The 15,580-nt window shown below is 40.6% G+C and overlaps 1 protein-coding gene across 5 annotated transcripts in view; it reads left to right on the top strand.

Moving 5' to 3' along the window:
- Positions 1-3,963: 3,963 nt before the first annotated feature.
- Positions 3,964-15,580, top strand: part of LOC133385536 (zinc-regulated GTPase metalloprotein activator 1-like) — a 51,664-nt gene continuing 40,047 nt past the window's right edge. The window contains exons 1-5 of one of the 5 annotated variants that reach the window (XM_061628782.1): positions 3,964-4,090; positions 5,709-5,873; positions 7,681-7,767; positions 10,039-10,135; positions 14,355-14,446. In XM_061628782.1, coding sequence (XP_061484766.1) covers positions 4,078-4,090; positions 5,709-5,873; positions 7,681-7,767; positions 10,039-10,135; positions 14,355-14,446 — 454 coding nt within the window. In that variant the 5' untranslated portion in view covers positions 3,964-4,077. Of the gene's footprint in view, positions 4,091-4,163; positions 4,258-4,279; positions 4,406-4,425; positions 4,734-5,708; positions 5,874-7,680; positions 7,768-10,038; positions 10,136-14,354; positions 14,447-15,580 lie in introns of those variants that run through there. The other 4 variants (XM_061628791.1, XM_061628801.1, XM_061628773.1 and 1 more) reach the window with 4 other exon arrangements.

Raw genomic sequence — 15,580 nt, 5'->3', positions numbered from 1 at the left:
CCTCTGCCACTCAAGGAGTACGTTTCCTTTGCCTCCCACTCTAGCTCTAAAGTACTAGCTTTGCTATGGGCGGTATAAAAATTGAATTAAATAAATAAATAAATAAAATTATTCCCTTCCTTCTCCTCACAGTTTGTAGAAGCAGAGTTTAGTGTTGTTGTAAGCCAAGGGTGTCAATTAATAAATATAATCAGAGTTAAAGAAGTCAAGCTTCCAGGAACCATTTTTCCTGTTAAGAAGACCTTAGCCGTTGCAACAAGCAGAGAAAGACTTCTTTGAAAGAGAGGTGCAGTACTTGGGAAGGATTATAACCACTGAAGGGCATAAGATGGATTCAACTGTTTCTATGCCTGTCCAACCTAAAAAAAACCACCTGCCACAATAGCAGAGTTATTATTATTATTATTATTATTATTATTATTATTTATTGCATTTGTATACTGCCCCATAACCAAAGCTCTCTGGGCAGTTTACAACAATTAAAAACAAATATACAAATTTAAAAACACTTGAGTTGAAGATTTTATTATCATTTAAAGAATATTTATCCTGATCTTCAGCCCAAAAGGGTTCCCAGAGCAGCTTACAATCAGTTATGACAAGACAGTCCCCGCCCATAGGCTTACAATCTAAAAAGACTGGCCGCCTTCTGGGAGGAAGGGTAGGATATAAATTTAATAAATAAATAAAATAAAAATACATAACACAAATGGAGAATGGATTGGGAGGGAGGAGGAATTTTGACATTGTTAAAGCCTTAATAGATTGGTGATAATTTCTCGAAGATAGCAAGACAATTACATGACTTGTCAGTCCCTCTCTACAGTATGAAGTTTCCATCTTCTTCCGAACCAGTTAGCTGGACCAAAGAGTGTTAGAAAAAATGCTTGATGTGTGAACACATTCTTCAGTTATGGCTTATCTAGATTTTGCACAGCCATTTATTTTACATACTGATGCTCCATCTAAAGGGTTAGCTCATTCTACACTTGCAAGGTACAAGAATGCTGTATTCTTGTGTGTATCACAAAAATATTGTATTATTCTTTTAATGTTGCCCAGTAGCAGCAGAACAAATTAACAGCTATAGGTTAAAGCTCTGAAACACTTTCTACTGTAGAGAAGTGATATAATTTACATTCAAGGAGATTTTGGCCCTGACAATGGGCGCTCACAGAATAATTTAAAGACTGTTTATGTTGCAAATATTGCTGTTCTTTCCCCTTGGTAGGCTTTTTCTGATTTACCACCAAGAACGAGAAATCAGTCAGCTGAGGGTTCAACCCAAATTTATTCTGCAGAATAGAGACACACTCACCGCTCATGCGTAAAGTAAGCTGCCTGCCATATTACTGAACAGGCCTTGTTTTATACTTTATCTCGGTAATGCTATGTGGCAATAAAAATTACAATCAAGCATTTTAACACAGGAAAGGAAACACAAGATGTGCCAGCATTTGGCTATCTGCCCATTTCGTCTGCATACACAAGATAAACCAGAACTTCCAGCTAGTTTCTTTATCCTTAACTCAGTACATTGTAATCAGTTCCCTGAGGTCTTTTGACCTTCGATGTGGCTGTAATCCATTTCTAGTATACATTATAACACACATCTTTATTTACAGGCAATAACCAAGGGTATATTCTTACCTCCAGCTAGGTTAAATGCAGCAGGTCAGAGATGGGTAGCTGAGATGGCAGACGTTTAACTATCTACCTGGCAGAATAAATGTTGGTGCTGATATTCTGTCACACATGCCTCTTCAAATACATTTATATATCCCACCCTTCCTCCCAGTAGAGCCCAGGGCAGCAAACAAAAACACTAAAAACACTTGAAATCATAAAAACAGACTTTAAAATATATTAAAAGAAAACATCTTTAAAAACATTTTTACATATTAAAAAGCAATTCCAACACAAGCAATTTCCAATACATCAAATTGCAGAACACTGTACTGAGGAGACATCCATGGATGTAATGAATGCTGTACTTATTTTTCCTGAATCACTCCTATTACAATGGATACTGCAGCATTAGAGGGGACACTGTACCACTATATCTCCATTGTTAAAAACTATTCCATTGCAAGAGCTGAAAGACGCACAGGAGGCTGACCAAGTTTTACAACCCTTTTATTGGCAAAACAAGATAACACAGAGCATCAAGTGAAGAAGAAACAAGGATGGGACAGAGCATCTGTTTTGTGGGTGAATGGAAGCAAATATATCTGGATAAAAGTAGCATCCTTTACCGTAAGTCTCTGATATACTGCAAAAACATATAAGATATCAAGGCAGTGTACAACAATAAATAATAAAAGTACAATAAAACATCATAAAACAATACAAAATAATCATTAAAGTAACTGGCTAATAAAAGTTTAAACAGCAGCATAGTCCTGTCAGCATATGAGATCTTCAAAAGATGCCTGAAAATCAATAGCAAGGATGCCTAATGAATCTGTTGGAAGAGTATTCCACCAGCAACACTAAAAGCCTGACTTCTAGTTGAAGCCAGACAGGCTTTTATAACATGGGACAAATATGGGGCACATTAATGTTGATGATGTTATCAGCTTAACTAGAAACCATTTTTTCACCTGGCAAAGCCACCTAAAAATCAAACTAGGACTTAAATATAAATATAACTAACTTTCTTTGGATGCGGAATGAAGGTAGCTCCCTAATGAATGGATGAAAAGCAGGGAAGAATGGAAGGCTTTGGTGTTTGAGATGAGGTCCTTGCAGTGCAGACTCCTAATGCTACCAACTCATTGCACTTTCTATCCTTAATCATGGACGAAGCACTTTCTCTGTGAGTTCATCCCACTGTGATTGTTTTGCAGTTCTTTTGGTGGGAATGTAAAAAATTTTTTTTTCCTATGGTCTGAAAAAAAATGGAAGGAGCCAAGGTCAGACTATAATGGTGCAATTGGAGCAAATGCACTAGGACCTCTGTCTGCAAGGGGCTCTTTTTCCTCCACCAGATGTTTCACCCTCTTTGCATCACAGTCCCAGCAAGGCAGGCCCAAACAATAGCCCCTCTCCTTCCCCCCACCTACAGAGAGGCAAGGTACCACTGAGCACAGGTTTCCACATGATCTTGAACCCCTGGAATTTTGTACACCAACCTCAAGAGCTGGCGCTTGTGTGCTGTTTCCAGTATTTGCAGGCTTTGTGAGAGCGACATTCACACACAAGCTCTCCTATGCTGCTTAGGGGAAGTTGAGCTGAGGGGCTCATTTTTACAAAGCCATCTTTCAAATCCCTTAAAACTCACTTTTCCCACAATGACTCTGAAATTTAACCCCTTAATTCTAGTCCTCATCTGTAACTAAGTTTAAACATGTGTAAACTGCATTGCTCACATTCATCCATTGCTTACCTATGCTGCCACCTTGTCCTCTCCTTTTCCTTGCTGTAGGATATTTCTCACTGTTGTGTTGATTTAGATTTTAAGCACATTTGTGTAGGGACTCTCAAATGTGCTTTCATAACTACAGTTCACGAGATGTTGTATTAATGGTGCTATAGTAATAAGATTTATTCTCTACAGAGAACAATCGCATTTTTGAGGCTGAACAGTAAATGTCCTACTGCCACAGATGTGTTAATAACAAAATAACAAAGATGTTTTTTATTTTGTTATCATAGTTTAACAGATGTAAATAAATGTATTACTTTTAATATGGAAATCTCAGCAACTGATTAATTATAATCCTTCAACAGCAGCACTCTTACTTTTGTCAGGAATGAAGGAGATAGACCCTAATTATCCGTAGCGTACATACGTATTTTCTTAGCGAAAGACTACAGACATTTGACCACACACTTTTCTGTTTTTATTGTATTTATGTGACTGTCATTCACAGACACGTTACACACGGAAACGTCCCTACGACTCCTCACGCCTATGCCCAGCAGGAAATAGCTTTCTTAACCCTCAAAGCTCAATACAGGCACCGCCCCTTAGTTTCTTCAATCTGACGTTTCCAATGATGCAGTCGAAGGCAGAACGGCGGGACTCGGAGAGCCGTGCTTTTTGTCCCCGAAAACAGTAGCGTCTTATACGGTATGCGGAGGAAAGGTACGGACATTCCTTACTGCGTAGACACCTCACTGGGAAGGAAGCTGAGCTACGCACGCGTGTGGTTGGATAGGAAGTAGTTGCAAGACCAGGGGGAGGAGTTTGGTAGAGCGTGAAAGAGGGCGGAGCGGGTAGAAGGAAGTGGGACTAGGAAGTGCCGCTATCAAGTAAGTGTTTCTTCTGCATGGGGGCGCAATGTGTTAACTGTGGGATGCTGGGAAAGTATCCCTTAGGCTGGTTAGCCGCTCCCTAATTAATACGTTGTTCCCCATTTGCAGTCCTAGGCATGTTTCCTCGGAAGTGAGTCCCACTGAGGTCAGTTAGGCTTCCTCCCCCAATAAGCGTGCCTGCAGCTGAAGTGCTAGAGTGGGATTCCTAGATCCACACAATGCTTCAGGATCACTTCCCCGTTTCCAATAATCCTATCGCGTCGCTAGCAACTCTCTCATAAAAAATGGAAGGGAAGGGAGGAAGAATTGCCCCACTTTCTACCCGTTCGAGGCCTTCCTGCTGAAACCCAACAGAGACACATGCCTACTGAAACCCAACCAGAGTGATTTGGTCAGAGCCACCTCTCTTATGGGAACTTACTCATCCTGTTTTGTGTTTAGTAGCATCTCCTTATTGAGAAAAGTTGGTCCTGGTGAGTTCAAATGGCAAAGAGCAACTGTTGGGAAATTACCAGCTATATTTTGACCATCAGGCCTCCGCATGGTACTCTGATTACATGGAGAGCTGACTTTGTTCCTTCTGAGGAATATGCTATGAGTGTGAAGCCTGTACAGCTAGCAAAATGTCAGTCACTAATGATGGTAGAAGTACACAGTGCACACAGTGTTGATGTTAGTGATCAGCAGGATGGCCTGCAGGTTTTCTTCTTGCTGCAATGCTATGCTCAGGTGCAGTACTTTACTTGATCCTATGGGAGTGAATGGTAGTCATTCACTATTGTGGGAGAAAGTAAAGGGAAGTGCTTGTGGGCACCAAGTCCTACTCTTAGCGACCCAGCCACTGAAAAATAAGCCACTGAGAAACAGTCCTACATGGTCCCATCCTTGATTCTGTTCCTTTATCATGCAAGGTTGGAGACTGCCATTTATAGAAAGAGATGAAGGGGGGAGCTGTGTAATGCTGAAATATGTTGAGAGCAAAATGGGGTACCATATGTTGTGCTTGTGAAGAATTAACATTCCAAGGTCTTTTATTTGCAGCCCTCTGTTTCCTAGTGTTTAATGTCTCTCAGGCCCCATCTGCACTGTGCATTTAAACCATTTTAAACAGTTATTGTCATGGCTTCCCCCCAAGAATCCTGATTACTGCAGTTTGTTAAGGGTGCTGAGAATTGTTAAGAGACTACGCCCCTCACAGTCCTACAGTTTCCACAACCAATCCCTTTTTACAGGGAGCTCTTGGAATTATAGCTCTGTGAGGGGCATAGGATCTCATAACAACTCTCAGCACCCTTAACAAACTACAGTTCCCAGGATTCTTTGGGGGAATCCATGACAATTTAAAGAGGTATTATACATCTTTAAATATAAAGTGCAGATGGAGCCTCATAGTCTAAATCTTGAGCTCTTCTCCAATGTATTTCTTAACTGTTGTCTTTGATTGGCAGGTGGTTATTGTGACTCAGAAATGGAAAGCTGTTCTGTGGAGGAAGAAGAGGATTGCCCTGAGTTGATTCCAATAAGGGATCAGGAGATTAAGGACCGTGGAGGAGATGACATTCCATCTAGCAAGATCTCTAAGATTCCTGTTACTATTATTACAGGGTATTTAGGTATGTTGAATGCTGAATTGTCACTGTGGAGATTAAAGAAAGCATTTCTATTATATGCAATTTTGGTTTATTTGTGGAAAAGTAATCTTACATCAAGGTTTCATGTGTTTTCTGTTTCCTAGTATAAACTATACAAGAAAGTACGGTAGAGTTCATGTAAGAAATTTAGGCTAAAGTAAAAATATACTCTGTCCTATGAGCTTAATCTTTATGTACTGTTGACAGGGTGTGATGAGAAAGTAGGCATGTCTGTGCCAATTGTCAGAGCATCATATCTGCCTCTGGGAGCAAAATAAGAAAAGGAAAAGAGTAGAAGCCTTATAGTGATGTTCTGAAGCTATCTGAGATGGAGAATCAGTTTGCAGCAGTGGCCTAGCCCATCCTCAGTGATATGATTGTTCAACCCTCACCTAATGTTTGCACACTGCAGTTCAAGTTTGCACAGCAGCTTATCGTCACAGAGGCATGCATGCATTAGGCTCTACATGTATAAGCCCATATATAAATGTGAAGTCCAAGATGCAAATATCAGACATGATGCTGATTCTCCACTTTGCAGGATTTGAGCATCTGCATAGGGCCAAATTGCAAAGAAGGACGTCTCAAGAGTGCCGTGACAGCAAGTGCTGGTGCTGCCTTGGCACCCATAATGGGGGTGGAGTCATGAGGCCTCTTTTGATGACTGAGAAACATCAATATTTTAAACTTGGAGTTTATGTAACTTTAACTTGCATTTACTTTTTCAGTGTATTAAATCTGAATTTTAAATATTAAAATAACAAAGCTTCCATCCAGAACTTTGACCCAAACATATTACAGTTAATTTCCAGATTTCAAAGTTTGTTTCGTGTTTCTGAAGATATGCCATCATATCAAATCTAGGGTTTTTTCATCTTCCATTTTATAAGGTTTGCTATAAAGACAAAAGGGAGATAAATCGATCATAACGTAACTAGTTTCTTGTCACAAAATGTTTCTGTGGTTATTTATAAATAGTGGGAAATGAGTTTATTTATTTATTTATTTTTATTATTTGATTTATATCCCGCCCTTCCTCCCAGCAGGAGCTCAGGGCGGCAAACAGAAACGCTAAAAACACTTTAAAACATCATAAAAAGACCTTAAAATACATTAAAACAAAACAACATTAAAAACATTTTTTAAAAAGCTTTAAAAACATATATTTTAAAAGAAAGAGTTAAAAACATCATTTAAGAAAACATATTAAAAGCAATTCTAACAGACACAGACTGGGATAGGTCTCAACTTAAAAGGGTTGTTGAAAGAGGAAAGTCTTCAAAAGGCGCCGAAAAGATAGCAGAGATGGCGCCTGCCTAATATTTAAGAGGAGGTAGGTGCTGCCACGCTAAAAGTCTGTTTCCTATATTGTGCAGAATGAACCTCCTGATAAGATGGTTTATGGTGATTGAGTTCTTAGGGATCATTCTGTGCAACTGCATTCGCTAGTCTCACTTCACGTTTCTGTAATTTCTTTTGTCACATAAATTACTATATATATACTGGATGTTAAAATTACATGACAAAATAAACATAGAAAAGTTTTTAATGTAACTTGAAAAAAGTGAAGTGTCCCATAAATTACAGCAGAAACATGAGGTCCACCTTAAGATGATATGCACAATGTTTGTGAAGGGATCAGGAATTAAAGTTAACATACAAGGAAATTGATGGCCAATGGTGCTAAAATAATATTTGAAAGCATATTTTTATTGCGAAATAAATTTATTTGTTCCTTCTCATATCCCCCTTTTTTTTGCAAAAACAAGTTTGTTCTGGTTTCTTTTAGGTGCTGGGAAAACCACTCTTCTTAATTATATTTTGACAGAACAACATAACAAGAGAATAGCAATTATTCTAAATGAATTTGGTGAAGGTATGTAAAAATATAAAAATGCATAAAAACAAAAAGAAGTGGATTCACAGTTGGCTCCAGAATCATACTTAAAGAGTGCTTATCAATGGTTCCTTCTCAAACTGGGCAGAAGTAACGAGTGGGGTACCACAGGGCTCGGTCCTGGGCCCAGTGGTCTTCAACATTTTTATTGACGAATTGGATGAGGAGGTACAGAGCATGCTTATCAAATTTGCAGATGATACAAAATTGGGGGGCACAGCTAATACCATGGAAAACAGAAACAAAATTCAAAGGGACCTTGATAGGCTGGAGCATCGGGCTGACAACAACAGAATGAAATTCAACAGGGATAAATGCAAAGTTCTACACCTAGGAAAAAGAAACCAAATGCACAATTATAATATGGGGGATACTTGGCTCAGCAATACGACGTGAGAAGGATCTTGGAATTGTCATTGATCACAAGCTGAATATGAGCCAATAGTGCAATGTGGCTGCAAAAACGGCAAATGCTATTTTATGCTGCATTAACAGAAATATAGTTTCCAAATCGTGTGAAGTATTAGTTCCCCTCTATTCAGCACCGGTTAGGCCTCATCTTGAATACTGCGTCCAGTTCTGGTCTCCACACTTCAAGAAGTATGCAGACAAACTGGAACAGGTTCAGAGAAGGGCAACAAGGATGATCAGGGACTGGAAACCAAGCCCTATGAGGAGAGACTGAAAGAACTGGGCATGTTTAGCCTGGAGAAGAGAAGACTGAGGGGAGATATGATAGCACTCTTCAAGTACAAGAAAGGTTGTCACATAGAGGAGGGCCAGGATCTCTTCTCAATCGTCCTAGACATGGAATAATGGGCTCAAGTTGCAGGAAGCCAGATTTCGACTGGACATCAGGAAAAACTTCCTAACTGTTAGAGCCATACGACAATGGAACCAATTACCTAGAGAGGTAGTGGGCTCTCCGACACTGGAGGCATTCAAGAGGCAGCTGGACAGCTGGAGAAGAGAAGAGTTTTCTCCTGTCCAAGGCTGTTGCAGGGACATAAGCACATAACTTCTTCACTTCTTGCCATATAGGCATTAGTGCAGTCAAGAAATTATTTTCAAAATTCCATATTCTGATACTGCAAATGGAGACTTAGTTGCCATCATAGCATGAGAGGCATAGGGTCATTTTCTGTCTAGACTGAAGGTTGAAACAAATGTTTATCTCAACAGAGTAGCTGTACTTAATTTTCAACAGAAAATCTAGTCCCAAGTACTAGAGACTGTAGTGGGACTCAAAGTTTTCCTTTCATCCAGCTTAAGATATCTTTAATAAGGATATGGAGAATATTATTAACAGTGGCTCAGACATCCTTTCAAACCATGACTTGAACATCCAAAAGGTAACACAGACAAATAATAGTTTAGAGCAAGTGTGGGTGGGGAACCGTGGCCCTCCAGATGTTGCTGAACTACAATTCCTGTCAGCCCCAGCAAGCATGGCCAATGGCCAGGAATGATGGGAGTTATATTTCAGCACTATCTGGAGGGCCAAAGATTCCCCAGAGCTGATTTAAAGTTACCTATCAGTTTTTATTTTCAGGTAGCATTCACTAAAGGACATTGGCAAAGCATCTGTGTGATCTTTAGTGCATAGCTTGTTTGGCATCATATAGTAGACACTTGTGCTATGGCTGATGCAGGAGAAGATTTCTGCAACATATAGCTGTACCTTAAGGAAGTTTTCACTGCAGCATTTTTTCAGCAGTTTGCTCAGCTGGGATGACATTGCTATTGGATACCTTATTCTACATTGGTCTTTATGAGGAGTGAAACAAAATTAAACCCTAACTGAATTAATTTGTTTAGTAAAAGTTATGCATCTCATTTGCCATGACTTCATTCAGATATCGCACCAATCCATTGTCTTCATTTAGTTTAGTAGAGACGTTCAGCAAGGGAGACAGTCCCAAAGTTTTTCTTGCCTCTTCCCCCCCCCCTTGTGTTAGTAAGTTACAACTAAAATATGAGAGGTGGCTGAAAAGTTCTCAACCTAATTAGAATGGAATCTGATTTGTACTTAGGCTAGAACGTTTACCCTTTGTAGTTCAGTTGAGGCATAAAGTCTTGATCTGAGAAGAAAGTGTTTCACTTGAACATGAGCTGAGACATTTTGGACTCTGCTTGAGGACTACTGGGGATGAGGAGTTTGACCATCATGACTACTCTCTTGCTTTTTTACTGGAATGAAGATTTTCAGCATAAGACACAATTTTACTGTTGTTTTTCTTGTATTCTCAGGAAGTGCCTTGGAGAAATCCTTGGCTGTAAGTCAAGGTGGAGAACTCTATGAAGAATGGCTGGAGCTCCGAAATGGTTGTCTATGCTGTTCTGTAAAGTAAGACTTTTTTTAATTGCTGTAAAATTGGCCCTTCTTATTTTTATTTGTGTGTTTTCACAGTTTAGCCTTCTGACTGATTTTATTGTAGTTATATAATAATTCTCCTGTGGCAGGAGCCTGCTAGGTTAATAAAAATTCCAGTATTAAATAATTATATAAAATATTACTATTTATTGAATTTGTATTCTGCCTTTCAACCAAAAGGTTCCCAGAACAGTATATAACAATCTATTAATGAACAGTCAGTACAAGTGCCAACAATAAATTAAACAAGTATTAAAAAAGACCCCAACAATCAAGCAATCCAGCTGTAGTCTAGGTTTATTTATTTATTTATTTATTATTTGATTTATATCCTGTCCTTCCTCCCAGCAGAAGCCCAGAGCAGCAAATAAAAGCACTAAAACCACTTTAAAGCATCATAAAAACAGACTTTAAAATACATTAAAACAAAACATCTTTAAAAACATTTTTAAAAGCTTTCAAGACATAAACGTTGTTGTTTTTAAAAAAAGGTTTAAAAAACATATTAAAAAGCAATTCCAACACAAATGCAGACTGGGATAAGGTCTCAACTTAAAAGGGTTGTTGAAAGTGGAAGATCTTCAATAGGCATCAAAAAGATAACAGAGATGCCGCCTGCCTAATATTTAAGAGTAGGGAATTCCACAGGGTAGGTGCCACCACACTAAAGGTCCGTTTCCTATATTGTGCAGAACGGACCTCCTGATAAGATGGTATCTGCAGGAAGCCCTCACCTGCAGAGTGCAGTGATTCACTGGGTGTATAAGGAATAAGACAGTCTTTCAGGTATCCTGGTCCCAAGCTGAATAGGACTTTGTACACCAAAATTAGAACCTTGAACTTGGCCCAGTAGCAAATGGGCAGCAAGTGCAGTTCCTTCAGCAGCAGGGTGACATGTTGGCAATACCCTGCCCCAGTGAGCAATCTCATCACCACATTTTGCACCAGCTGCAGCTTCCGAACCAACCTCAAGAGTAGCCCAACATAGAGCACATTACAGTAATCAAGCCTAGAGGTTACCAGTGCGTGGACAACAGTGGTCAGGCTATCCCAGTCCAGAAACGGCCACAGCTGTCTAAAGCTGGTAAAAAGCACTCCTAGCCACTGAGGTCACCTGGGCCTCTAGTGACAAAGATGGATCCAGGAGCACCCCCAAACTGCAGAACTGCCTTTTCAGAGAGGGTACGACCCCATCCAAAGCAGGCAGCTGACCAATTATGAGAACTTGGGAACCACCAACCCACAGCACCTCCGTCTTGCTAGGATTCAGACTTATCCAAGGGCCAATAAACTTGACGTAGTTTATATATCAGTCATTCTCATAGGCTGAAAGAACAAACACATGGAATCATAGAATAGTAGAGTTGGAAGGGGCCTATAAGGCCATCAAGTCCAACCCCCTGCTCAATGCAGGAATCCAAATCAAAGCTTCCCGACAGATGGCTGTCCAGCTGCCTCTTGAATGCCTCCAGTGTCGGAGAGCCCACTACCTCTCTAGGTAATTGGTTCCATTGTCGTATGGCTCTAACAGTTAGGAAGTTTTTCCTGATGTCCAGTCGAAATCTGGCTTCCTGCAACTTGAGCCCATTATTCCATGTCTGGGACGACTGAGAAGAGATCCCGGCCCTCTTCTATGTGACAACCTTTCTTGTACTTGAAGAGTGCTATCATATCTCCCCTCAGTCTTAAGGCATAGGTTGGCAGATAATAGGAGAGGCAATCCTTCAAATACTTGGGCCTCAAGCCATATAGAGCTTTATAAAGTGAAGTCAGCACCTTAAATTCAAACAACCCATGCTGATCCTTAAGGAAAAGTGTCACATGATCCCACTCTGTGGTGCTGGTGAACACCCTGGCTGCTACATTGTGGACCAGCTGCAGCTTCAAGCCTAGGTGTTGCTGAACTACAACTTTCATCAGCCCCAGCAAGCATGGCCAATTGCCAGAGATAATGGAAGTCGTCGTTTAGCAGCATCTGGAGGGCCAAAGGTTTCCCAGAGCTGTTCTAGCCCATCTTCAGCTCTAAGTAGAGTGCTTTGCAATTCTCTAAACAAGAGGTTACCAGGGTATGTAGTACTGTAGCTAAACTAAACTCATCCAGGTAAGTCCATAGCTGGTGAACCAGCCAGAGCTGGGCATTGGTGCCCTTGCCTGAACTACAAGTGACAGTGGTGACTCCAACAGCACCCCATTTAAGGGGAGTGCAACTGCGTTCAGTACAGGCAGGTTACCCAGTTCTTGGATCCTGGAACTGCTTAACAACAATATCTTCATTTTACCAGAATTCAGCTGCAGTGTATTGTCCCTCATGCAGCCCATTGCTGCCTCCAGACACCAGTTTAGACTCTGAATAGGCTCTCCTGATTCAGATGTATTTGCATGTCATCAGTATATCAGTGGCACTTTACAGCAAATCTTGAGACAACCACTCTCACCTGCTTCATATAGATGTTGAAGAGCATCAGGGACAAGATGGTACCTTGCAGGATCCCATAGCACAACTGTCAAGGGACTGAGTAGGAGTCTCCCAATGCTACTGGCTGGTATCAGTCCTGCAGGTGAGAGCAGAGGCACTGTAATTCCATGCATCTAGCTCCAAACCCACAGATCTGCTCCAGGAAAATGCCACGGTTACTCGTATCAAAATCCATGGAGAGATTAAGGAGAAACAACAGAGTCACACTCCCGATTCCTTCCCTATATATGAGGCAACCAAAGCCATTTCATGCCAAACCTGGGCCTGGAACCAGATTGAAAGGCATCTAGATAATCACTTCATTCACATATGCTTGGAGCTGGCTGGCCAGCACCCTCTCAATTACTTTGTCCGAAAAAAGGGGCATTTACAACCAGGTCATAGTTGTCTAAGACCTCCTTGTCCAGAAAGGCCTCTTGAGAAGGGGCTTCACCACTTCCTCCTTTAAGAAAGTCAGAAGCATCAAGAACTTTGATTTTGTATGGATTTCATTCATTCATTCATTATTTATTTGATTTATATCCTGCCCTTCCTTCCAGCAGGAGCCCAGGGAAGCAAACAAAAGCGCTTAAAACACATGAAAACATCATAAAAACAGACCTTAAAATACATTAAAACAAAACAACTTTAAGAACATTTTTTTAATAAAACTTTAAAAACATCTTTAGAAAAGAGTTAAAAACATATTGTTTAAAATAAAAAAATATTAAAAGTAATTCCAACACAGACCCAGACTGGGATAGGTCTCAACTTAAAAGGGTTGTTGAAAGAGGAAAGTCTTCAAAAGGCACGAAAAAGATAACAGAGATGGCGCCTGCCCTAATATTTAAGGGACGGGAGTTCTGCTGGGTAGGTGCCGCCACACTAAAGGTCCATTTCCTATGTTGTGCAGAACGGACCTCCTGATAAGATGGTATCCACAGGAGGCCCTCATCTGCAGAGCGCAGTGATCGACTTGGTATATAAGGGGTAAGATGGTCTTTCAGGTATCCTGGTCCCAAGCTGCATAGGGCTTTGTACACCAAAACTAGAACCTTGAACTTGGCCTGGTAGCAAATGGGCAGCCAGTGCAATTCTTTCAGCAGCAGGGTGACATGTTGGCCATACCCTGCCCCAGTGAGCAGTCTCATCGCTGCCACATTTTGCACCAGCTGCAGCTTCCGGACCAACCTCAAAGGCATTACTGCTATTCTTGTTTCATATGGAGTGAGTTAGTAAAATGGCTTATTGAGTGACTTAATAATAAAAACTTTGTGCAAAGTGTGTTAAATGAAGCCAGTTCATTAGTATTTTAAATAACACCATCTTCAGTTAGGTCCAGTACTCAAAATTAGCCTCTCTTTTGATGATTTAATATTGAAACCAATGAATATTCTTGAGAAATGTGCTGAAGGTTGTGCATATGGAAGAACATTTTCAAAATGAGGCTGGGATTTTTAATACGCTTGCAAATATGGGTCATGGGGGCTCCAGCTCATTAAAATTCTGAAAAAGCCCTGCTGAACTTGCAAATATTGTATTATATTTGCTACACTTTTATACCATCCAATACCCAAAGTTCTGGATAGTTTGCAATAAAAAGTTATTCCCATGTAGATTTCTGGTTGAAATACTATATAGGTTTAAGGATAGGATTGACTTTTCATTTAGAAAGTGGCATAAAGGTAAATAAATAAATATATCATTCCTTTTAAATTACGTGGTTTTTTGTTACAGGGACAATGGTTTGAAGGCTATTGAAAATTTGATGCAGAAGAAGGGCAAGTTTGACTACATCTTGCTAGAGACTACTGGATTGGCAGATCCAGGTAACTATGAATTGGGGAAGAGGAGGAATTAACACTCTAGGAAGGCAGAATGGGTTTTTTCTGTATGGGAGCATCAGAAACTTGTAGATGTAGCTTGGATACAAGAGCAAAATAATGGAATTCTCATGAAACAAGGACAGCCAAAGTAAGCCCATTCTGTACGAAACATCGTTTGAGGCAGAAAGGAATAATATTAGAATAACTTACAGGGAGTAGCCATGTTAGCCTGTTGCAGCAACACCAGGTGTGTTGCATATCTTAAAGTAGGGGTGGGGAATATATGGCCCTCAGGCTAATCTTGGCCTGCAGGGGCTTCAATTTGGCCCATGAGGCTATTGTCCCCAAACCACACCCACCTGTCAATCATCTGACAGGAAATGTTCAAGTCTGTATTGGCTATGGGTGCCTGTTCTCAGCAGTGTACAGGCTCATGCAGCCAATGGAGCAGGATGTAAGCCCTGCTCATCAGCTGACAAGCAGGGACAAAATTCTGCTCATTTTGTTTCTGTGGTGCAACCAAAAATCCTGTTATGTGCAGGCTTCTTTTTCTCCTTCCTTGGGGGGGGAGGCAGGGAAGAAGCCTGCATTTAATAGGTTTCCTTTGGCTGTGCATACCTGTTCCTTGCTGGGAACAGACATGCTGAGCCAAACTGAGCAGGATTTAACCCCTGATTATAAGCTGATGAGCATGGGTTAAATCCTGCTGCATTGGTTTCGTGTGCCTGTTCACTTTCACAAAAATCTGTTTAGTGTTTAAGGTATGACAGGACTCTGTTTTCATTTGGTTGCATCAAACTGTGTCCTTCTGTTTGAAGAAGGATCTATGTAGGAGGCTTCCATGAATGAAAGGGGGAAGGGGATCATCTTACCTGATTCCTCCTTCCTTCTACATGTACCCCCCCCTGCAAATCTCCAGAGTTTTGGGGAATCCCCCAGAACATCTTAGGAGGTGACATGGGGGACTGAAAGAGAAAGGAGGAACTTGTGAAAATTGATTTCCAACGTAGAAGCCTCTGCTGAATCCTCTGCTGGAAGAAAAAAAGGTTTGCTCTCTAGCATAGAGCTGGGTGCCTCTTGAAGGAGACTCCTCCTTTATGCTTCTTCATGGTGTGGTCACATGTTGCTGGGGCACAT

This window comes from Rhineura floridana, chromosome 1, assembly GCF_030035675.1.
Source record: "Rhineura floridana isolate rRhiFlo1 chromosome 1, rRhiFlo1.hap2, whole genome shotgun sequence".
Lineage (NCBI taxonomy): Eukaryota > Metazoa > Chordata > Lepidosauria > Squamata > Rhineuridae > Rhineura > Rhineura floridana.
Note: the sequence above shows the minus strand (reverse complement) of the source record. Positions and strands in the feature narration are given on the sequence as shown.